This window comes from Elephas maximus, chromosome 27 (genome assembly GCF_024166365.1).
Source record: "Elephas maximus indicus isolate mEleMax1 chromosome 27, mEleMax1 primary haplotype, whole genome shotgun sequence".
Classification (NCBI taxonomy): Eukaryota; Metazoa; Chordata; class Mammalia; order Proboscidea; family Elephantidae; genus Elephas; species Elephas maximus.
The window spans coordinates 11,425,165-11,447,445 of record NC_064845.1 but is presented as its reverse complement, the minus strand read 5'-3'; the positions used below and the strand labels follow the sequence as shown (position 1 = coordinate 11,447,445).

The window sequence follows — 22,281 nt, the reverse complement described above, 5'->3', positions numbered from 1 at the left end:
TTTTGGTTTAATAAATCAGAGATAAGGAGTAAGAATTTCTTGTCTCTTCTAGTCCCATCATTGGCATTATGTGAAATCACAGGTATTTCTGGAGAGCAGTACAACCATTTTAACATAAAAAACTGTATGTAAAATTTCCACAGCTACAGAAATATCTTTCTTTCTGCACTTCTGCCTTGTGGTCCAGCATGTATGTAAATATTTTAATAGTAAAAATAACTCCCACATTTTTTATTGGCCTATACACTGAATAGTTTGCTCTTTTTCTCAGCAGCTACACATGCTGCTCAAGTTATTTTTTGATGGGCTGCCGCATGGTGTTTGGGGGTAGGAAAGAAGATTAGGGAATCATACCAGCTACCAAAGTGGCAGGCTCGAGCACTTGACAGCAAGCATTGGGATCATCTCTTGCCTGACATACATGGAATATTTTTCTTCTTTCCTTGAGTCTTTGGAAATACTAAACTCTTCGGTAGAGGGGTCGTCATGGATTGAATTGTGCCCCCCCAAAAATGTTTCAACTTGGTTAGGCCGTGTGTGATTTTCCTGTGTATTATAAATCATAATCTCTGCATGTGGTTAAAGAGGATTAGGGTGGGATGTGACACCCTGGTTCAGGCCACATTCCTGATCCAATGTAAAAAGATTTTCCCTGGGGTGTGGCCTGCACCATCTTTTATCTCTTAAGAGATAAAAGGAAAGGGAAGCAAGCAGAGAGTTGGGGACCTCATACCACCAAGAAAGCAGCACCAGGAGCAGAGCACGCCCTTTAGACCTGGGGTCCCTACGCCTGAGAAACTCCTCGTCCAGGGGAAGTCTGAGGACAAGGAATCTGCCTCCAGAGCTGACAGAGAAAACCTTCCCCTGGAGCCGATGCCCTGAATTTGGACTTGTAACCTACTAGACTCTGAGAAAATAAATTTCTCTTTGTTAAAACCATTCGCTTGTGGTATTTCTGTTATGACAGCACTAGATGACTAAGACAGAATTTAGTACCGAGAGATTCGTGGCTGCTACTGATCTTTTTTTTTTTTTTTTTAAGTAGGCATTATGGGCAGAGGTGACATTTTATACTTCTTTTAAAAATACGTTCTACACACATGTAACAAAAATTGAACTAGAATCTAGGATATTTACTCACAGTCCTACTCATTTTAGTAAGTTAACACTGTTTTAAACGTGTTCTCCTTGAGTTTTTATCGTAGCCATACATGTTTTGTTACATCGTTTCAAAGGTAGCATCCACATAATTTTCTTTTCTACGTAAGGTTATATCATACATATTCTCCCTGAGTTGCTACACAGTTATTGTATTATCTTTTATTCTCTTGGCCCAATGATGTTTTCTTGATTGTACCAAAACTTATTTAATCATTCACTAATGTTGGACATCTCATGTTTTTGTGGATGTTCTAATATTGAACATGTTTATAGAAGTATGTATATGCACGCATGTATATTTACCTTACGAAGCCCTGGTAGCGTAGTGGTTAAGTGCTACAGCTGCTACCCAGTAGGTCAGCAGTTTGAATCTGCCAGGCGCTCCTTGGAAACTCTATGGTGTAGTTCTACCCCGTCCTATAGGGTTGCTGTGAGTCAGAATTGACTGTACAGCAGTGGGTTTGGTTTTTTGGTTTATATTTATCTTTGTTAGTGAAAACTTTTGGGCAGTGGCCAGACTTCTCTTTTTTTTTCTAAGAGCTTTCCAGAACCACCGTTCCAACCTTTCCATCTTTCTTCTCCCTCTCAGCAGATTATCCTTCCCACTTCCAAGAGGAAGTAGAAACCATCAGAATGCAAACGTTCTGCTTTTAAAACCACACTTACCCCAGCTTCACCCTCTTCTTCCTCTCGTTAAATTTGAAGAGGTCAGTCTTTCCCTTCCTAATGCTTATCTACCTGTGCTGTAGGTCAAATCTCTTTCACCTTCTGTCAAGTCTCTCCCTTCACATAAGGCATTCAGCAAACTGCCCTTGATCCATATCTCCTTCCAACCGCTGCCTTTACTCTTGCCTTCTCTTCCCGGACAAATTTATTAAAAGGGTTTCCTATACTACTTGTACACCAGTGTTCACTGCAGTACTATTTACAATAGCCAAAAGGTGAAGACAACCAAAATGTCCATCCACAGTGAATGGATAACCCAAGTGTGGTGTATGTACACACAGTGGAATACTACTCAGCCATAAAGAGAAATGAAGTCTCGTTGCCTGCCACTGCAGGGATGAACCTTGAAAACATCCTGCTGCTCAAAATAAGTCAGTGGCAAAAGGACAAATATCGTATGATCCCACTTGTAGGAAATAAGCAAATACGTAGAAACCAAAGATGATTAGTGGTTACACAGGGTGGGAGGGAGGGGGAAAAGGAAAGTTCTGCTTAGAGGGTACTGAGGTTGTGTTAATGGTGGTAGAATGATTTAGAAAAGGATAGCAAGCATGGTTGCACAGCTTGAATGTAATCAATGTCTCTGAATTGAACAAGTAACAGTTGTTAACTGGTATATGTTTTGTGTATATATTCACAACAATTAAAAAAAATTGTCTATACTTGCCTTACTGACCTGCCAGTCAATCTTCAGCTTCCACAAAAATTCCTCCTCCTAAGATCACCGATCAAGCCATTCCAGCAAAATCCGATGGGCGCTTTTCACTCCTCATCTTAGTAGACATCTCAGCAACACTTGATCTTAATGACCCACAGTATCCCGGAAAAACTAGTCACCTGCTGGTCACATTTATTATTTTTTTAATATCTTGAAGTCATATTCAGATACTTTGCAGAAGAATAAAGGGATAGTGACTTTAGAAATTTAGATAAGAATTTAAACGTAGCAAATTGAAATTTTTATTCCATGTTTTCCTGGTTTTGATAGTTTTATGCTAGAAATGGTCAGTGTCCGAATGAACCTGGAACATAGCCGTCTTGTAAATACTTGTAAGTAAAAAACTGGACTCTAAATTTCAGCTTATGTCTATGAAGTTCTAGTTTGCCATTAATCACAGTATGTTTGAAAACGTTGATGGTTCATAATTTTGTTGAAGAGAGGATGGCCAAACTTTTTAACTCCATAACTGTAAAACATTTTCATTTTTAGACTTAGAAATACCATAAATAGTATTTCCTTCTAATTACCTTTGTATATACACCCGCCTTCAGATTTGTGTCAAGTGCCTTTTGGCCCACAGACACAAAAGATGGAGGAATACTGTCATATTTCCTTTTTGCAAAGTGGGAGAGGCCAGGCTCTTGTTATAAAATAAACAGCATGGTAAGTCTTTCCTGTCAAATGACCGTCTGGATGAGTATACTATATTTCTTTTTTATCCTTAGAAATACATTATTCACTGGTCAGTTTCTGGTTTTGAGGGAACCCCTGTAGAATATTGTCACCTGAAGACTCATAGCCTGTGACTGCGCCTGTAGGATGATCCCACCGTCAGCGTCAGCGTCTGGAGTGTTGCTGTTAGTTTCTTCGCGTTCCTGTGCTCGTGTATCTAGTGATTGTGAGGCATCTTCTTTTGGTCAGTTTTTTGGTCTCTTTTCCATTGTGTACTGCATAGTAGTTTTCTATTGCTGCCATAACAAATTACATAAACTTAGTGACTAAAAACAATGCAGATTTATTATCCTGTAGTTCTGTAGTTCACAAGCCTGACATGGGCCTCACTGGGCTAAAATCAAGGTGTCGTTAGTGCTGCGGCCCTTTCTGAAAGCTTTGAGAGAGAATTCGCTTCCTTGCCTTTTCCAGCTTCTAGAGGCTGCCTGTGTTCCTTGGCAAGTGTTCTCCTTCCTCCCTCTTCAAAGCCAGTAACATAGCATCTCTCTGACCCCATTTCCATCATCCACGTCTCTCTCTCTCACTCTCTTCTTTTGCATCATTCACGGGTTTGCCCTGATTTGAAATTGACTCTGTGGCAACTGGTTTGATTTTTGGTTTTGCTCTTTTTAAAACCTTTAGGATTGTATGGGGCTCACCCAGGTAATGCAGGAGAATCTCTTCATTTTAAGGTCAGCTGATAAGCAGCCTTAACTCCCCTTCGTCTTGTAATTTAACGTACTCACAGGTTCCAGGGATTAGGAGTTAGATGTTTTGGGGGGCCTTTATTTTGCCTAATACAGTCAGAAAATGAAAAAAATCTCATCTCAATTGTGTTCAGTAAAACTTAAAGAAAAAAAAGAAAAGACTACAAAAAAATGTCTCCAGACTTCTTTGTATCTTCATGAAAGACGATGCAGCGTGTTGGTCAATACCGTAAGAAAACTGGTGAATATTTATTTCACTGGTGCATAATCCTTCTAGGTGATTCCATCATTCTGTAATGTCTTTTTAGTATAATTGGGAATAATCAAGGAGTCATGATGAAATAATTCCTAGAATGAGAAAATAGTAAAATGTTTCAAAATAGGAAAAACAAGATCATGAAGATTCTATAATGTATCTTAGCTTTATACAAGGGTCCAATGAACCCATATGATACTTGCAAGATAGGATGAGTTTTATTATATTAAAAATATGTAAATTTTCTTTGTTTTTTAGGGGGATGACTTCTAAGAATGAGTAAAAAGTCAGGAAATATCATCCTTATGCTAGTTATAACTACTCATAAAAGAAACTAAAAAACTACAATTGGATTCAGTGCACCCTGATTGTATACCAGCAGTTAAACACTCAGTTTTTTTGGCTTTCATTGCCATGTAGTCTTGTGTATCTTCTCAGCCTCTTCTTTCTCTCCTTGACCCTTAAATATTGATATTCTGCAGCAGTTGCCCAAAGCCTCTTTCTCTTTGTCATTTTTAATAAGTTACTACCATCAAGCCAGTATCTCCAGACTTAACTCCTTCAGACCCATAGCTATCTGGTTTCTGGACAGCTCAGCTGTTTCACAGTTCCCCTTGCTCAGCACGTCCCGTTCTTGACATTGTCTTTGTCCCACCTTCCTCCACTGGCTGTCACTAGAGCAGAACAAAATCCTATGCTGTTCCTTTTCTGGTGTTTTTTGAGTCATCAGAAAGCGCCATCATACACCCAGCAAGAAACTTAGGAGTTATCTTGACTTTTTCATCTTTTACCCCTCATAGCCAGCCACATCCCTAATATGTCAGATCTCTCAAGTTGCAGTTGTATTCATCCACTTCTCTCTATTCTCATAGAGTGTACCTTTTTAGCTCCTTATCATCTCTTAAAGGAGCCCTGGTGGTACAGTGGTTAAAGTGGTTGGCTGCTAACCCAAAGGTTCTAACCCACCAGCCGCTCCACAAGAGAAAGATGTGACAGTCTGCTTCCATAAAGATTTATAGCCTTGGAATTCCTGTGGGGCAGTTCTGCTCTGTCCTGTAGGGTCTCTGTGAGTTGAAATTGACGTGACAGCAACATTTTTTTTCGAGTATCATCTCTTGCTTGGATTATTATACTAATCCCCTAGCCAGTTTCCCTATTACTTTCACTCCTGCCTCCCTGCTCTTTCATTGCTCTGCAGAGGCAAATCTGATAGTGCCATTCCCCTCTTTAAAAACCTGGAGATTTCCATTGCCCTGAGGACAAAGCCTAAACGCTTTAACACAGGCCTACTTGGTACCTGCCTTTCTTCCATCTACCACCCCCTCCCCCTCCACACACACCTTTCTTTCATACCCCACACACACACATATACACATACCCAAAGAACCTTAAGTGTTCCAGCCATTCAGATCACACTCTTTAATATGGTCTGGCAGTTTACCTCCAGGGCCACTATTCCCTTTATCTAGAACACCCTTCCCCTTCCTCTTTGCCTAACACTTACTGTGTTCATGATAGCTTAAATGTACTTCTCTTTGGAAGTTCCTCTGGAGTATGCTTGGAGTTCTTAATTACATGCCTTAACAGCACCTTCCTTGTCCTTCCTTATCACAGCAGGTGTCAGACTCAACTGTTTGTGCTTTTTAATTGTCTGTCTTCCCTGGGATTCTTGTTGGCTCTCTCAGGGCAGGAACCCTGTCTGTGTTGCTCCCCATGAAGACCCCATAACCTAATACAGTGTTAAGCACAGAGTAAGGAGTTAAGTGTTAAGCTCACAAAGAACTTTAGTAGTGCAACAGTTAAGCGCTTGGCTGCTAACCAGTAGGTCAGTGGTTCAAACCTGACAGCAGCTCAGTGGGAGATCCGCTCCCATAAAGACTGTAGCCTAGGAAACCCTACGGGGCAGTTCTACTCTGTTACATAGGGTCACTATGAGTCGGAATTGGCTGAATAGCACACAGCAAGTACTTTGAAAATGTCTGTGGAATGAATGAATATTTTATGAGCCTATGAATAAGGACTGAAAGGATATATGACAAAAATTACATCTTTTAATTGATTGAATCAGTTAGTACATGTGAAGCCTGAATTAACTCACTGAACGGTCCCTGGCACATAGTAAACACAACAGGTATTACCTATTACTGTTGTTGCTGTCACAAAGGCTGGAATGTGAGTTTATGTTTTTGTCCTTTTGTAATTGAAAAAAAAGGACAAATGAAAGTGACAAATGAATCTCTTCTTAAACAGTAGGTAGTGGCATGATATGGCAGTTCCTACTGCGGTATTACAGATTTGCCTTTGAAAGCAGAGTCGTTTTTAAAAGAATAAGTGCAGTAAAGAAGCCACTATTTCAGCGTATGCATCTTGGAAATGATGTTTATTGTTTTTCCACTTCGTTTCTCCACGTGAGCTATTGATTTCGTAGATCCTTTGGAAGACAGTGTATGGGTTTCTGTATTTTATTGGAATGTTTGCTGGGAAATACACGCTGGTATGCTTTCCTTAGCTAAAGTGAACTTGAAGTTGTCAAGTAGTTCATTCTCCTGGAGTCCACAGTCAACGCCCACAGAAGTAGCAGTCAAGAAATCAAGCGACATGTTGTTGTAATTAGGTGCCATCGAGTCATTTCCTACTCACAGTGACCCTAAGTGTAATAGAACAAAATACTGCCCAGTCCTGTGCTGTCCTCAGTGTCATTGTTATGCTTGAGCCCATTGTTGCCGCCACTGCGTCAGTCCGTCTCATTGAGGGTCTTCCTCTCTTCCGATGACCCTCTACCGAGCATGATGTCCTTCTCCAGGGACTGGTCCCTCCTGATAACATGTTCAAAGTCTGTGAGATGAAGTCTCGCCATCCTTCCTCTGAGGGGCATTCTGGCTGTACACGTTGTACGTATTCTGGCTGTACATATTGCATTGGGCAGATCCGCTGCGAAAGACATGTTCAAGTGTTGAAAAGCAAAGATGTCACTTCGAGGACTAAGGTGTGCCTGAGCCAAGCCATGATACTTTCAGTCACTTCATATGCATGCAAAAGCTGGACAGTGAATAAGGAAGACCAAAGAAGAATTCGATGCCTTTGAATTATGGTGTTAATGAAGAATATTGAATATACCATGAACTGGCAGAAGAACGAACAAATCTGTCTTGGAGAAAGTACAGCCAGAGTGCTCCTTGGAAATGAGGATGGTGAGATTCATCTCACATATTTTGGACATGTTATTGGGAGGCACCAGTCCCTGGAGAAAGACGGCCTACTTGATAAGGTAGAGGGTCAACTAAAGAGAGGAAAATCCTCAATGAGATGGACTGACACAGTGGCTGCAACAGTGGGCTCAAACATGGTGACAATTGTGAGGATGGCACAGGACTGGGCAGTGTTTCATTCTGTTGTATATAGGGTTACTATGAGGGGGAACCAACCTGACAGCACCTAACAACAACAACAAAGTACTAATTAGCTTCTCACCCAATCTGGAGTTATTTATAATATTTGACTTTGTCTGTAGGTTGTATTGAATTCTTTCCCAAAGACACTATTGGAATTATTGACATACAAGTTTCAGAGAGACTCGGTGTCACTACTTCATTTTATGAACTAATGTACATAAAAGTCCCAGCTGTTGATAAACTCTTTCCTACGAGCCTCTGAAATAGTGCACCTTCTTTTGGTTGTGCACAGTGATGTGCTGTGTCCCTATGGCCTTGGTTACCTTCAGCTGGATAATTATCAGAAAGAGGAAGACAAAATACTGTCTTCATTGTCTGTGCCTTCGCTCAGGCTTCATCACTGCGTTTGACACTGGCGAACTCAGAACTCAGGATGACCTCCTGTAGTCTTCAGGCACTTTTCACAGCTCCGCAAGGAATGACGCTTGCTGAGAGAGAGCAGCACTCAGGCACCGGTCTGCAGGGACCTGGCGTTAGACTGTCCACAACATCAGGCTTTACATAAAAGATGGCTTTTCTTGAAAAAGATTAACTTTAGGTTTTAATATATACCGCAGATTTACAAAACATTTGTCTGAAGGGCAGTCATACTACAAGTTCCCACCTACCTAGACCCCTCCCCTAGTTGTATTGTTTTCAGTTACCTGTTTTTAACTCTTTACCTCTTAATATTCAGTAACTGGCCTAAAGATCTTTTATATTATAACATTATGTTTAAAGCACATCTCTGTTTTTTGTTCTTTTTCAGGAAAACAGTTTAAGATTTCCACTCGTAGAGTGTTAAGAATTTAGGGAGACTTTAAAATCTGCCCTACTACCTGTCTTTAATAAGCAGGACATAGTAAATGTTTTTCCTTTAGATTTAATTGAAGTGACAGTCTTAAAGAGGAGACTGTTCAGATGATGCTGTGATCACAGAAATATTACATGTCGCTCATACGTTCAAGTTCCAAATTATATTGGTATCCAAATACATCTTTGCTTTGTGGAACGTTTGGGAAAATGGGCATTTACAAACATTTTGCCGGTTAAGGAAATAAATTACTGCAAAGTTAGAAATAAGCACTACGTCTACTAAAGGTGGCTGTGTAAAAATTTATAGGACTAGGATTTTTTTTTTTTAATTATAGATTAGTGGAGATAAAATTCGTGGTTCTAATCAAGACACATGAAACAGTGGGTATCATTTCATTTCATATGTTTTTAAACTCATCTGTCAGTTAATGGGAAACCCTGGTGGCACAGTGGTGAAGTGCTACAGCTGATACCCAAAAGGTCAGCAGTTGGAATCCACCAGGCACTCCTTGGAAACTCTATGGGCAGTTTTGCTGTATTCTGTAGGGTCGCTATGAGTCAGAATCGACTCGACGGCAATGGGTTTGGTTTTGGTTTGGTATCAGTTAATGCTTTAGTTTCAACTGGGTGACTGCATTTGAAAAATAATGCGTTGCTTGAAACTGACTAAATGCAGAGAGAAATATAAAAGATCAAGTGCCTGGTATTACTAGTTCTCTGCATATATGTCTCTCTGTAAATACTTTACCTTGAGCTAATTTAAAAAACTTATTAATTTGAGGCTCATTTCAATATTAAGATATATTCAAAAGTGCTATAGATGAAATGAGTTAAAAACAATTTCATTATTTCTCTTAACTGCATTTATATAGAGGCTCCCCAAAACTTTTTTTATATCATAATAAACTCGGAGTTATATTTGTACTTTATTACAGTATGAATGACTGTTTCATACCTTATTTTAGTTAGATTGAAGTTAGATTTTATCTCTTTTTACTTCCATTACTGACAAGAAGATGTATTTGCTTATAGCAGAGACCACCCTTCCCCCCCATCCCTGTAACTACTAATAAACTTTGGTCTCTATACACTTTTTATATAAGCAAAGCCATACAATATTTGTCTTTTCATGATATCTTTAAGCTCCATCCATACAGTAGCATGTATCAAGATTTCATTTCTCTTACTGGCTGAGTAGTATTTTATTGTATGTATGCACCACAGTTTGTTTATCCATTTAGCCACTGTTGGGCATTTAGGTTGTTTTCACCTTTGGGCTGTTGTGAATAGAGCTACAATGAGTATTGGTCTCTGCTTTCAAGTCTTTTGGGTATATGCCTAGGAGTGAAATTGCTGGGTCATATGGTAATAGGGGTATGGTAATCCTCTGTTTAGCTTTTTGACAAACTGTCAAACTATTGTCCACAGCAGCTGTACCATTTTACGTTCCCACGAGCAATGCACAAGGGTTCCAGTTTCTCCACATCTATGCTGTCACTTATTATTTTCCTTTTTTCTTTCTATCGTCACCATCCTAATGGGTATGAATTAGTGTCTCACTGTAGTTTCAATTTGTATTTCTCTAATGACTGATGATATTGAGCATCTTTTCATATGCTTATTGGCCATTTGTGTATCTTCTTTGGTGAAATGTTTGTTCAAGCTCTTTGCCCTTTTGTTAGTTGGGCTGTTTGGCTTTTTGTTATTGAGTTGTGGGAGTTCTTTATATATTCTGGATATTTTGCCTTTATTTAAGGTTCCCATGTATGTTCTCCCATTCTGTGGGTTGTCTCTTCACTTTCTTGATAAAGTCCTTCGATGCATGAAAGCTTTTAATTTTGGTGACGTGCAGTTTATCTTTTTTCTCTTGTTCCTTGTGCTTTTGGTGTCATATCCTTCTGTTCTTAATATTTTCATGAAGTAAGGTCTTTAGTGCTATCTTTAAGCACATTTATTTCTTGGAATAACTTTTTTTTTAAACTGTGCTTTAGGTGAAACTTTACAGCACAAATTAGATTCTCAGAAATGTATACAAAAATTGTTTTGTGACATGGTTGCAGTCCCTGCAATGTGTCAGCACCGTCTCCCTTTCCTTTTACACTTCGAGTTGCCCATGTCCATTCATCCAGCTTTCCTGTCCCTTCCCACCTTCACCTTTGCTTTTAGGCAGGTGTTGCCCATTTGGTCTCATACACTTGACTGAACTAAGAAGCATGTTCCTCACCTGCGTTATTTTTTGTTTAGCCAGGCCGGACTTTGTCTGAAAGGTGGACTTTGGGAGTGGCTTCAGTTCTGAGTTAGCAGGGTGTCCAGGGGCCATAGTCTCAGGAGTTCTCCTAGTCTGTGTCAGACCAGTAAGTCTGGTCTTTTTTTTTTTTTTTTTTACAAAATTGAATTTTGTTCCACGTTTTTCTCCCACTCTGTTCAAGACCCTCTGTTGTGATCCCTGTCAGAGCAGTCAGTGGTGGTAGCCAGGCACCATCTCATTCTTCTTGACTCAGGCTGGTGGAGGCTGTGGTTCATGTGGTCTCTTAGTCCTTTGGACTAATATTTTCCCTGTGTCTTTGCTTTGCTTCATTCTCTTTTGCTCCAGACAAGATGGGACCAATAGATATATCTTAGAAGGCTGCTTGAAAGCTTTTAAGACCCCAGGTGCTACTCAGTGAAGTAGGATGTAGAACATTTTCTTTATGAACTTTATGAACTTTGTTATGCCAGCTACCTAGGTGTCCCCTGAGACCCGGTCCCTAGCCCTTTGGATATGTCTAGGAAGCTTCTATGACTTTGCCTTGGTCAAGTTGTTCTGACTTCCCCTATAATGTGTGTTATCTTTCCCTTCACCAAAGTTACCAGTTGTCTGCTTTGTAATTAGTGATTTTCCCTCCCCATCCCACCTTCCCTCCTAACCATAAAAGATTATTTTCTTCTGTATGTAAACCTTTTCTTGGTTTTTTATAATCGTGGTCTCATTCAACATCTGTCCTTTTGTGAGTGACTTATTTCACTTAGCATAATGCCCTCCAGATTCATCCATGTTGTGAGATGTTTCACGGGTTCATCGTTGTTCTTTATCATTGTGAGGTATTCCATTGTTGTAATAACTTCTAACATTCTTCCCACGTGCTGTTATTTCCACTGTTAATTGGCATTTAATTGCATTACCTTAGGATATATGTTGCTGTTAGGTACCACGGAGTCGGCTCTGACACATAGTGACCACGTCTACAACAGAATGAAAACTGCCCGGTCCTGTGCCATGCCTACAGTTGTTCTTATGCTTGAGCCCATTGTTGCAGCCACTGTGTCAGTCCATCCATTGAGGGTCTTCCTCATTGAGGGTCTTCCTCTTTTTCGTTGACCCTTTACTTTACCAAGCATGATGTCCTTCTCCAGGGACTGATCTCTACTGACAATGTGTCCAAAGTACATAAGATGTAGTCTTGTCATCCCTGCTTCTAAAGAGCATTCTGGTTGTAACTTCTTCCAAGACAAATTTGTTCATTGTTTTGGCACCCCATGGTATATTCAATATTTTTCACCAACACCACAATTCAAAGGCGTCAGTTCTTCTGTCTTATTCATTGTTCAGCTTTTGCATTCATATGATGTGATTGAAAATACCATGGCTTGGGTCAGGTGCACCTTAGTCTTCAAGGTGACATCTTTGCTTTTCAACACTTTAAAGACGTCTTTTGCAGCAGATTTGCCCAGTGCAATTCGTCTTTTGATTTCTTGGCTGCTGCTTCCATGGCTGTTGATTGTGGATCCCAGTAAAATGAAATCCTTCACAACTTCAGTCTTTTCTCCATTTACCATGGTGTTGCTCATTGGTCCAGTTGTGAAGATTTTTGTTTTCTTTATATTGCAATCCATACTGAAGGCTGTGGTCTTTGATCTTCATCAGTAAGTGCTTCAAGTCCTCTTCACTTTGAGCAAACGAGGTTGTGTCATCTGCATAACGCAGGTTGTTAATGAGTTTTCCTGCCATCCTGATGCCAAATTCTTCTTCATATAGTCCAGCTTCTCGGATTATTTGCTTAGCATACAGATGGAATAGATGTGGTGGAAGTATAGAACACTGATGCACACCTTCCCTGACTTTAAACCACGCAGTATCCCCTTGTTCTGTCTGAATAACTGTCTGTTGATCTAAGTACAGGTTCCTCATGAGAATAATTAAGTGTTCTGGAATTCCCATTCTTTGCAATGCTATCCATAATTTGTTATGAGCCACACAGTCTATATGTAAACCCACTGCTGTTGAGTCGATTCTGAGTCGTAGCGACCCTATAGGACAGAGTAGAACTGCCCCATAGAGTTTCCAAGGACCACCTGGCGGATTTGAACTGCTGATGTTTTGGTTAGCAGCTGTAGCACTTAACCACTACGCCACCAGGGTTTCCTAGTATGTAGGTAAATGAAATTTTACTTTTCATAGTCTTAAATGGTAATACGGTTATTTATAGGGAGAATAAAGTGTGCAGTCTTTAACATTTGACATAATAATATTGAAAGACAGGAGCAGTTTAAATTGGATTTGTTTCAAAATTCCATTTCAGAATCACTTGACAGTATTAGCAACATCACTATTATATGACTATATGCTAATGTGATATGAAAGAAAGATCCTCATTAAAACCTTGTTGCTAAACAAGTGACAAAAGCCTTACAAACAGCTTGAGGCTTTAGGCCAATCACAGCTATTTCTGAAGAGATTTGGACAAGTGTGAAAATATATAGACTGTGCCTCTCTTGTGATCAGAATACACAAATGCTGTCTCCTGTCAATTCTCTAATGATATTTCATGTATATTAGGGAAAAAATAATCTTAAAATAATACCGTGCCTAGGAAATCTATTGTGAATTTCTCAAGTGAGTAAAAATATTGGATCTGTTAAATTCTGAAAGTGGACTTTTAATAATAGCCATTATATTTGCATTTTCTGGATAAGTACTGGGGTTTAACCAACCAGCATGTCTTCATTAGACAAAATTCATGATGTTAGTGTGTTCTTCTAGACATCATCTGGGTGAACTAGTCTGGTGTAGGTATAGTGAGGATACCATAAAGGTGAGGTGGTACAGGAAAAGCCAGCCCGTGCTTTTATCCTCTTGTTGGACACGGCGATCCTCTTAAAGGTGAGATGGTACAGGAAAAGCCAGCCCGAGCTTTTATTCTCCTGTCGGACACGGAGATCCTTTTAAAGGTAAGATGGTACAGGAAAAGCCAGCCCGTGCTTTTATCCTCCTGTCGGACACGGCGATCCTCTTAAAGAGGCCTGTAGCCAGATTTAGCCAATTTTAGATTAGTTTTATGTATATATTCTTTTGAGGATTACCCACACCCTAATTTTTATTTGGGATCATAATTCTTGCTTCCATAAAGGTAGATCTTAATATCATACTATAAATAGAAACACTAATGTGCAGGAATATATAGGCATTCCAGAGAGAAAGTTAATGGGCTTTTTGATATCCATGTGGCCACCGCTCACCATGTCCATTGATAAGGAGCTGGCCAAAAGACTGTATTGCCTTTTTAAGTTGTCAAACACAAAACCAAACCCAGTGCCGTCGAGTCGATTTCGACTCACAGCGACCCTATAGGACAGAGTAGAACCGCCCCATAGAGTTTCCAAGGAGCGCCTGGCGGATTCAAACTGCTGACCCTTTGGTTAGCAGCCATAGCACTCAACCACTATGCCACCAGGGTTTCCTTTTTTAAATTGTAGGGAGCCCTTAATCAAAGGTTGCAAAGGAAATTCCTTTGGTCTGATTTGGCCCGTGTGCCCAGCTCATCTGCATAGTTGTAAGAAAGAAGATACCTGATTAGGATCAGTCTGTCTTAGTTACTTACTGCTGCTGTAACAGAAACACCGTAAGTGGTGGCTTTAAAAAAAAAATTATTTTCACATATTTCTGTAGACTGACAGTCTAAATCAGGGTCTTGGCCTTGTCACTTCCTTCCTAGTTGGTCACCTCGGGCACTGCTTTGTTCCTTGGCATTCCTGGGCTTATAGACAATCCTTACATGGTGTCCGTCTTCCCCTGTATGTGTGTCTCTGTGTCTACTCTGGTCTTTTTATAACTCAGAAGTGATTAGGTTTAGGATCCACCCCATATTAGCATGACCTCATTAATGTAACAAAGGAAAAACCCAGTTTCCAAACAGGATCACATCCAGAGGTACAGGAGCCAGGAATTCAACATATATTTTGAAGGGACACAATTCAATCCATAACAGAGTCTAACAAGCTGAGTTGGGAATCAGAAGGCAAATGATGGGAGTGCTGAGACTGGTGAACAAGGGGCTAAGGAAGCAAAGCTTGCATGTCCTTGAAGGGGAGTGTTACATGTCATGCACAGTTTTATGTAACCACACAGATGAAATTATTTGAATTAAAGTAATTTTCTGCATCCTTTGTCCTTGTGCCTACTCATTCCCCTGCTCTTCCATCAGTTGTCCTTCACAGTGTGGGTATGATGCCGCAGATTGCCTGTGCTGTGGTGCTCTTGTCCCAGCAAGGCACATAACAATGAATGTTGTATGCATTTAACAATTCTCTATCGGTTTTTGTTTGTTTGTGGTTTAAAGATATTTTTGCTACATATTATAGATATATGTACAAAATATGTGTATAGACGTGTCTACACGCACACACATAAAGAGAAGAAAGAATAACAACTGGTCCAGCTATCTGTGGAGTATGGCATCAGGGTTTTCTGGATTGGTAGTCCTGAGTAGGCAGGATACCACAAGGCCAGTACAATCGTACAGGCGAACCACAAGAACGGAAATTTGACAGAAAGCCATTTGCAATTTCTGGGGCCTCTAAAAGCTGAGTTGGGAGTGAAATGAGAGCCCTGTTATCAGAAGTGAGGCCCCATGGCAGGGTTGTCTCAAAGAAAAAGGGCATCTTGTGCCATCAGGTTGGAATCCACCAGCTTATTGGGTAGTGAGAAGACAGGAGAGATTGGATAGCAGGTGCCTGATTTCTTTCAGTCAGTGACTGGAAGCAGATTCCTCTTTTAGTCTTCTAATTCACTCCTCCTAGAATACACTGTCTACTTCTGTTAGAAAAATCCTACGCAGTGTCCACATCCTGCCTGTCTCCACAAAGCCTCCTCACACCTTTATCTTAGAAGTCTTCTCTTCCTCCTCTCAACTCTCGTTATTTCTACAAAGTGAATGGCATTTGCCTTTTTCTGTCTGTTACTAGTATACATGTCTTACGTTAGACATTTACCATGTGCCAGGCACAATCTGGATAATAAATGTTAAATGATAACTTTAGACTTGTTAAAAATTATATTGATATAATTACAGTGGTATTTTTTTCTTCCAAATTTTTTATTTCAGATTTTACCAAATGTTGCAAGGATTCCGGAGTCCTCATGGTAGTAAAATGCCGGAAAGAAAATTCTGCACTGAAAGATTGTCTAACTGCTTAGTAAGTAATTCTCTCAGTGTTCTCACACACGCACATGCACGCACACAGACATATAGGAGGTGAGAGTACATTTTTTATTAACTGTTACATGTAACGCATCTGTACCCTCCTCCCACCAAATCCTTCATATTGTTGGTCAAGTCAAAAATTTCCACTTATTGAAGATTATTCTAAAAGAAGCAGTGTAACGTATTTATGAAAGGATCTTTTCAAGTTTTGTTTGCCAGTATTGTGTTTGATTAAAATTAAGGGGTCAGACTATAAAATACATTATTTTTCACGATTTAAGAAACCTGTTTTCATGAACAGGTTTATATATTTGAATATAATATAGAGTGATTTATATTCATTTATTTTAATATAAAAGTATTGAGTTAAATTCTCTAAGACCTTTCCAGCCTTGGGATTTGTTAGTGTGATTTAACTTCTAGGAAAGCTGGGGTAAAATAAATGACTCCAAAAGTAAATACAGATTTTTGGAGTTAATCAAATTAACTTTTAAAATAATTCTTGAATATCATGTTCACTGATACTTCATTGTAGTTCCTTAAATCTTAAAGTAAAATATGCAAAGTCCCTTGAATACGGGAACTTGAATGCTATCTATTCCATCTGCTGTTTTATTACCCACGTTACTGAGAGAGATTATTGCTGAGTACTTCAGTAAGTATTGTTGAGAGTTATAAGTGCAGTCTTAGTTTTGATAAGCCCTTATTTCCTCTACTGTGCTCGCTTAACCTGGGAGGCATATGTCTGTATGGTATGATGCCTCTTAGGGAATTAAATAAAAAAGGAAGTAGTGATTATCTCAGTCCTCTGTGGTTTCTTTTTAATAACAAATAATGTACCCATAAACTTATATAGATTGTTTTAGAATGCTGGAGTTGGAAGAGACTTCAGAGATTATTTAAACTCTACTTTTATAGATGAGAAGACATGCCCAGTGTCTGCAGTAATAATAACAGTAGTAACAGCAGCCATTATTTATGGGTCAGGGCCTGTGTTAAGCACTATACTGTAGAGGAGTGAGAGTCCGTTCTGTGACTTGCTCTTTTTTCAGTTCTGTTCCCTAGTGTTCCCAAGAGGTTTAACGAATAATGTGATTGCATTTGTTAAATCCTGTTGTATATATCGATTAAGTAATTTTTACACCTCAGTTTCAGTCACCATAATAAATTTCTGTTGTTACTATCCCTCCTTCCAGATAGGGCAGCACTAGAACATAGTGGATGGGAACAGGACTGTGCAGAAGGCAGGCTGGGCTCCACTGGATCAGCCAAAGTTTAGCTAGCTATGTACCTTGGGCAGGTTCCTCAGTGTAAAATGGGATAATTATACTCCATGGAGTGCGGTAACACATATAAACATATCTACCACCAAAAAAACCCCAAACCTGTTGCCATTGAGTTGATTCTGACTCATAGCAACCCTATAGGACAGAGTAGAACTGCACCATAGGGTTTCCAGGGAGCACCTGGTAGATTCCAACTGCTAACCGTAGCACTTAACTACTATATCGCCAGGGTTTCTTTCCATCTCTGGAAATAAGAAAAGAAAATAATAGGTTCTAGTCCCTCCTGAGGTACAGGTAAGGGGTGGAGGATAAGGCTGCTTTTGGTTTGTTTAGAAGGAAGATATGCAGTGAAGGAAAGAAAGAGGGATGTGACATTTGCTGAAAGTAAATGGAGAGTTATTAAAGAAAATTTTACTTGACCTTAAGTCTGAACTACTCTAAGAAATAAATTTTTTCATCTTTGAATAGGAAAGCGCTCTGATTTGTTATTTTGACTTGAGAAAGTCTTTATTTCTCCTTCACTTTTAAAAGATAATTTTGCTGGATACAGAGTTCTAGGTTGATGAGGTTTTTTTCTTTCATCACTATTTCACTCAACTGTCGTCTTTCTTGCATGGTTTCTAAAGAGAAGTCTGGTGTATGTTTTTCCTTGTTCCATTATTGGTAAGGTCTTTTCTTTCTAGATTTTGTCTTTGATTTTATGCACTTTGATATGGCTAGGTGTAGGATTTTTGGTACGTATCCTGCTTTGTGTTCTCTGAGCTTCCTGAATCTGTAGTTTGGTGTCTGTCAACGATTTTGTAAAATTCTTATTACTTCAAATATTTCTCTGTTACTTTTTCTCTTCTGGTATTCTCATTATCCATATTATAAAAAAAAAAAAATTTTTTTTTTATAGCTGCTGTAATTGTCCCACAGATATCCTGTGGGTTTTTTGTTGTTGTGTTTTGTTTTTCTGCTTTTCAGTTTGGGAAGTTTTCTACTAACGTATCTTCAAGCTCACCAGTTCTTTCCTCAGCTGTGTTATCAGTCTACTGATGAGCCCATCAAAGGCATTCTTCATTTCTTTTACAGTATTTTTGATTTGTAGCTTTCCTTTTGATTCTTTGAGTTTCCATCTCTCTGCTTACATGACTCATCCGTTCTTGCATGTTGTCTATTTGGTCATTAGAGCCCTTAGCATATTAGTCATAGTCATTTAAAATTTTTGGTCTGGTAATTCCAAAATCTGTGCCATATCTGAGTTTGGTTCAGATGCTTACCTTGTCTCATCTGACTCTGTTTTTTGCCTTTTAACATGTCCTGTAATTTTTTTTGATGAAACATGATGTGTACAGTAGTTTCCCCTTAGGACAGGCCATTGTTAAGGAGAACAGCACTATTTCAAAATATTTACTTTCCTTCTCCCCCTGTTGGGAGGACAAGGGGATTTTTCTCTGTGCTTTACAGTGAGAATCTGGTGGGGCTCCTGGAGGTAAAATGCATGAAAATATGGGTAAGACTGAGCCTCCAAGAGTTTTTGTCTTTCAAGCTAGTCTAACTCCAGCAATTAGTCAGTTACTAGGTATGCCTTCCCGTTGTGGTGGTTATCAGCCTGTCTTATCGCTCCAGTTTTTGGAGTGGTGGCTTGCTCTATCACCTCAATTTTCGGATGGATCTAAGAAGAGTTGATGATTTTCAGTTTGTCAGCTTTTTTCTTGTTGCGAGGATGGGAATGTTTTCAGACCAACCCAGTCCTAAAATTCCTTCCTGTCTGGCTTCTGTGATAATGCTCTTCCCTCATCTCCCCAGCATCTCTACCTACTGCTTCTCAGCCTTTTCTTTCTTCACCTACTTTTTAAAGTTGGTTTTTCCCTAGGTTCTCTTCTCATTCTTAAATCCGGGCAAGCTCAGTTTGTACCCCTGGATTCAGTTACTTCCTGTGGGTTATGACATTTTTCTGCTGCTCTTTATCATCAGGTCCAAAACTGAACTCGGCTTCTTTCTTCCTGCTGCAGCATATATCTTTGTGATAGTTTTCTAGAACACAGACTCTTCCTTGTTATTGGTTACTTCCTACTGATTTTGTTTCCTAAATTTCTTCCAGTGCCATTTCCTTCTGTCCATCCCTACTGTCCCTTCCTTGGCCCAGGTCCTCCTCATTTCTTGTTTGGATTATTGCAGTTTATTTATTGGACATCCTGCCTCTAACCTGGCTGCCCCCTTTCAGCCTATATGCCATATGCTATCAGACTGATCTAAAATTCACAAAACTGATCTTACAGTTGCTCTGTGAACAGCATCCTGTTGCCTTCAGGGTAGATTTAAATTTCTTAGTACGGCATAAATGGCCCGTCATGGTTTGAGCCATGCCCATTCCAGCTTTGTGTCAGGCCTTTTTCTCTGTGTGGGTGAGTTGCTATAGTTGTACCCAGCTGCTTGTAGTTCTTCCTGGATCAGTTTTCCCTCACCTGTGTGCTTTTCCACATGTACTTTCTATACAGAGATCATAGACCTTCAGCTGGCAACTCCTTCTTCCCCTGCTCCTTTCCCGTGTTTCCATGGTGCTCTGGGCCATACCTCTGCATTTAGCACTTTGTATTTTCAATTGTAATGCAGTCTTTACTTGTCTGCCCTATAACACCATGTACTCCTCAAGGCTAGGAGCTGTGCCTCTCATTGCTGAACAGTACTATACAAAAAGAACCACTAGGTCTTTTTTTTTTTTTTTTTTTCCCTTTTTCTTTCACTAGCTTGGTGGGCTAATGTTTACAGTGAATTTGCAATTGATGCTAAACGTTTACTTCTGAAGATGGAGCTTGACGAACCAGATGCCTGAATATTATTAAAGTGAGGTTCTATTAAAAGCTCACAAAGTTACGAATTCATTTTAAAGGGAGATTTTTTCTTTTTTGTAGCTATACTGATCCAGCCTTTTATGAGGAGTGCAAAATGGAATACCTCAGAGAAAGGGAAGAATTCAGAAAAACCGGAATTCCTGCTAAGAAAAGGCTGCAGAAGCTTCCCACGAGCATGTAGGCAAATGTTTAAATGACACTCAGGAACTCTCATACAGAAGGCACAGTCACTGGTATTAATGGAATCAAGATAAGGAAGTATCTTTTTGCTTTATCCTAAATTATGGAAATGTTAATTTTGTCTGAAATAAATTTTAACTTAAAAAAAATTACAGTTTATTAAATGGGCAGGGAGTAATTAGTAAAATGGGATATGGTTTTCCTGATCATTCTGGATTTTTAATAAATTTTTCCAGAACCATAGTTCTACAACAGTGATGCTAATTCTTGGAGTTCCATGTTGACCATATATTATGCTCTTCCATTGTATAGGCTAATCACAGAAACCAAAAGCAACTAAAGGAAAGCAGGAACAGACAGCCTTCAGAGGTGCTGATAACTAGACAGTATAGCAGAATGGACAGGAAACCCTGGTGGCGTAGTGGTTAAGTACTATGGCTGCTAACCAAGAGGTCGGCAGTTCAAATCCACCAGGCATTCCTTGGAAGCTCTGTGGGGCAGTTCTACTCTGTCCTATAGGGTTGCTATGAGTCGGAATCGACTCAACAGCAGTGGGATAGCAGCGTGATGAACTCAAATCCTGCCTGGTTCTACCACTGTTTACCTATGCAACCATGGATTAAGAGTCTCACACAGTTGTAAGGGTTTACTGAGCATTGCAGGTAAGTTAAGTGCATAGCACAGTGCTTCAGATGTGCTAAATGCTCTTTGTCAGTCATTAGCAGTAGTAGGAAAGCCTGATTTAGAAACATAGATAAGATAAATACTTACGTGAATTAATTTTACTTATGTCTTTGCATTATGACGTTCCTTGACCTGTAACTTAGCTACTGAAAATGTTTTAACCTTTCATTTTAAAAGGTCTTGTTCACAAACTAGAATTACCATTTTGTAACACAGTAATGGTCTCAATAGTTTAAAAAATTTCTGCCCTGATGCAGTAGTTCAAAGTTGCTCTTTTTCCCCATTAACTCACATTCACCACAGCTATTATACCTGCTTCTAACCAGTTTCAAAATTGGTAAATTTTACGCATATTCACACAGTTCTCACCAAAATCACAGAAGTTACTGTACAGTAGGACGAGATTTAACTTTGGCCCCATTTCCATGAAATTGATATGAGAGATTATTTTTTATAAAGAACTTAGTTAAGTTAAAGCAAATAGGATCTTGAAGGACCAATGGCTGTTCAAGTTGCACATTTTACTCCTTAGTGAATCACTCAAAAAACTACTCTTATTTGAAATAGAAAGAAACCACATTTTCCCAGGCCATGGAGCCAGAGGAGGAAGATTACGAGAACAGAGAAAAGCAAAGCCAATAAAGAAACCTAGAGACCATGTAGCATAGGGGCACACAAGTCTATATTCTTGTTGGCCTTTTGGTATTGGTGTACCTCCCAGAACACAGGACCATAGTTCTTGTTTTTAATGACGACCCCAATGAAGAAAAGCCAGAAGTTACTTTAAGAAGCCAGGGAACTATATGATCTGTCACTGTTTTATAATTTAGGTTAAAATCAGAGGAACCCTCTTCAATTTTATGTGGTACATTGACTTACGTAAATGTCACTTTCCCCATAGGCCCTAGACCATTAGGAGGTTGTGTAGCATGATGCATTCATACCTCTTCATTGTATCAAAAACGAAACCACTCAACATAGCTTTCAGGATACCCATCCGCCTATCTGTACTCACGCCTATTTCTCTGACTTGTGCGTATGCCTCAGATGTACCTTGCTTACTTGTGCCTCTGCTTAGATTATTCCCTACTAAGTGGCAATCCACAGGTTTTCTGCCCCTAAAGATCTGCCTTCTCCAAGTAGCCTTTCTTGATAAGATCTGGGGAAGTCTTCGATTTTTCCCCTATTTATTTTCATTTTCTCATGGTTCCCACATAGGTATGTCCTTGCTCTACTTGTGAATTCGGTTCCCCAATAAAAAGTTGTCCGTTTAGAGAAGATGTAAATACTGTTTTAGCTAATAAG

General features: G+C 39.5%; 1 protein-coding gene across 3 annotated transcripts in view; it reads left to right on the top strand.

The window, feature by feature from the left end:
- Positions 1-20,511, top strand: part of CMC1 (C-X9-C motif containing 1) — an 81,295-nt gene extending 60,784 nt beyond the window's left edge. For 2 of the 3 annotated variants that reach the window (XM_049870960.1, XM_049870961.1), the window contains 2 exons: positions 15,891-15,981; positions 20,173-20,504. In XM_049870960.1, the coding sequence (XP_049726917.1) occupies positions 15,891-15,981; positions 20,173-20,293 (212 nt within the window). In that variant the 3' untranslated portion in view covers positions 20,294-20,504. Of the gene's footprint in view, positions 1-15,890; positions 15,982-20,172 lie in introns of all 3 variants that reach the window. The other variant, XM_049870962.1, reaches the window with a different exon arrangement.
- Positions 20,512-22,281: the final 1,770 nt, after the last annotated feature.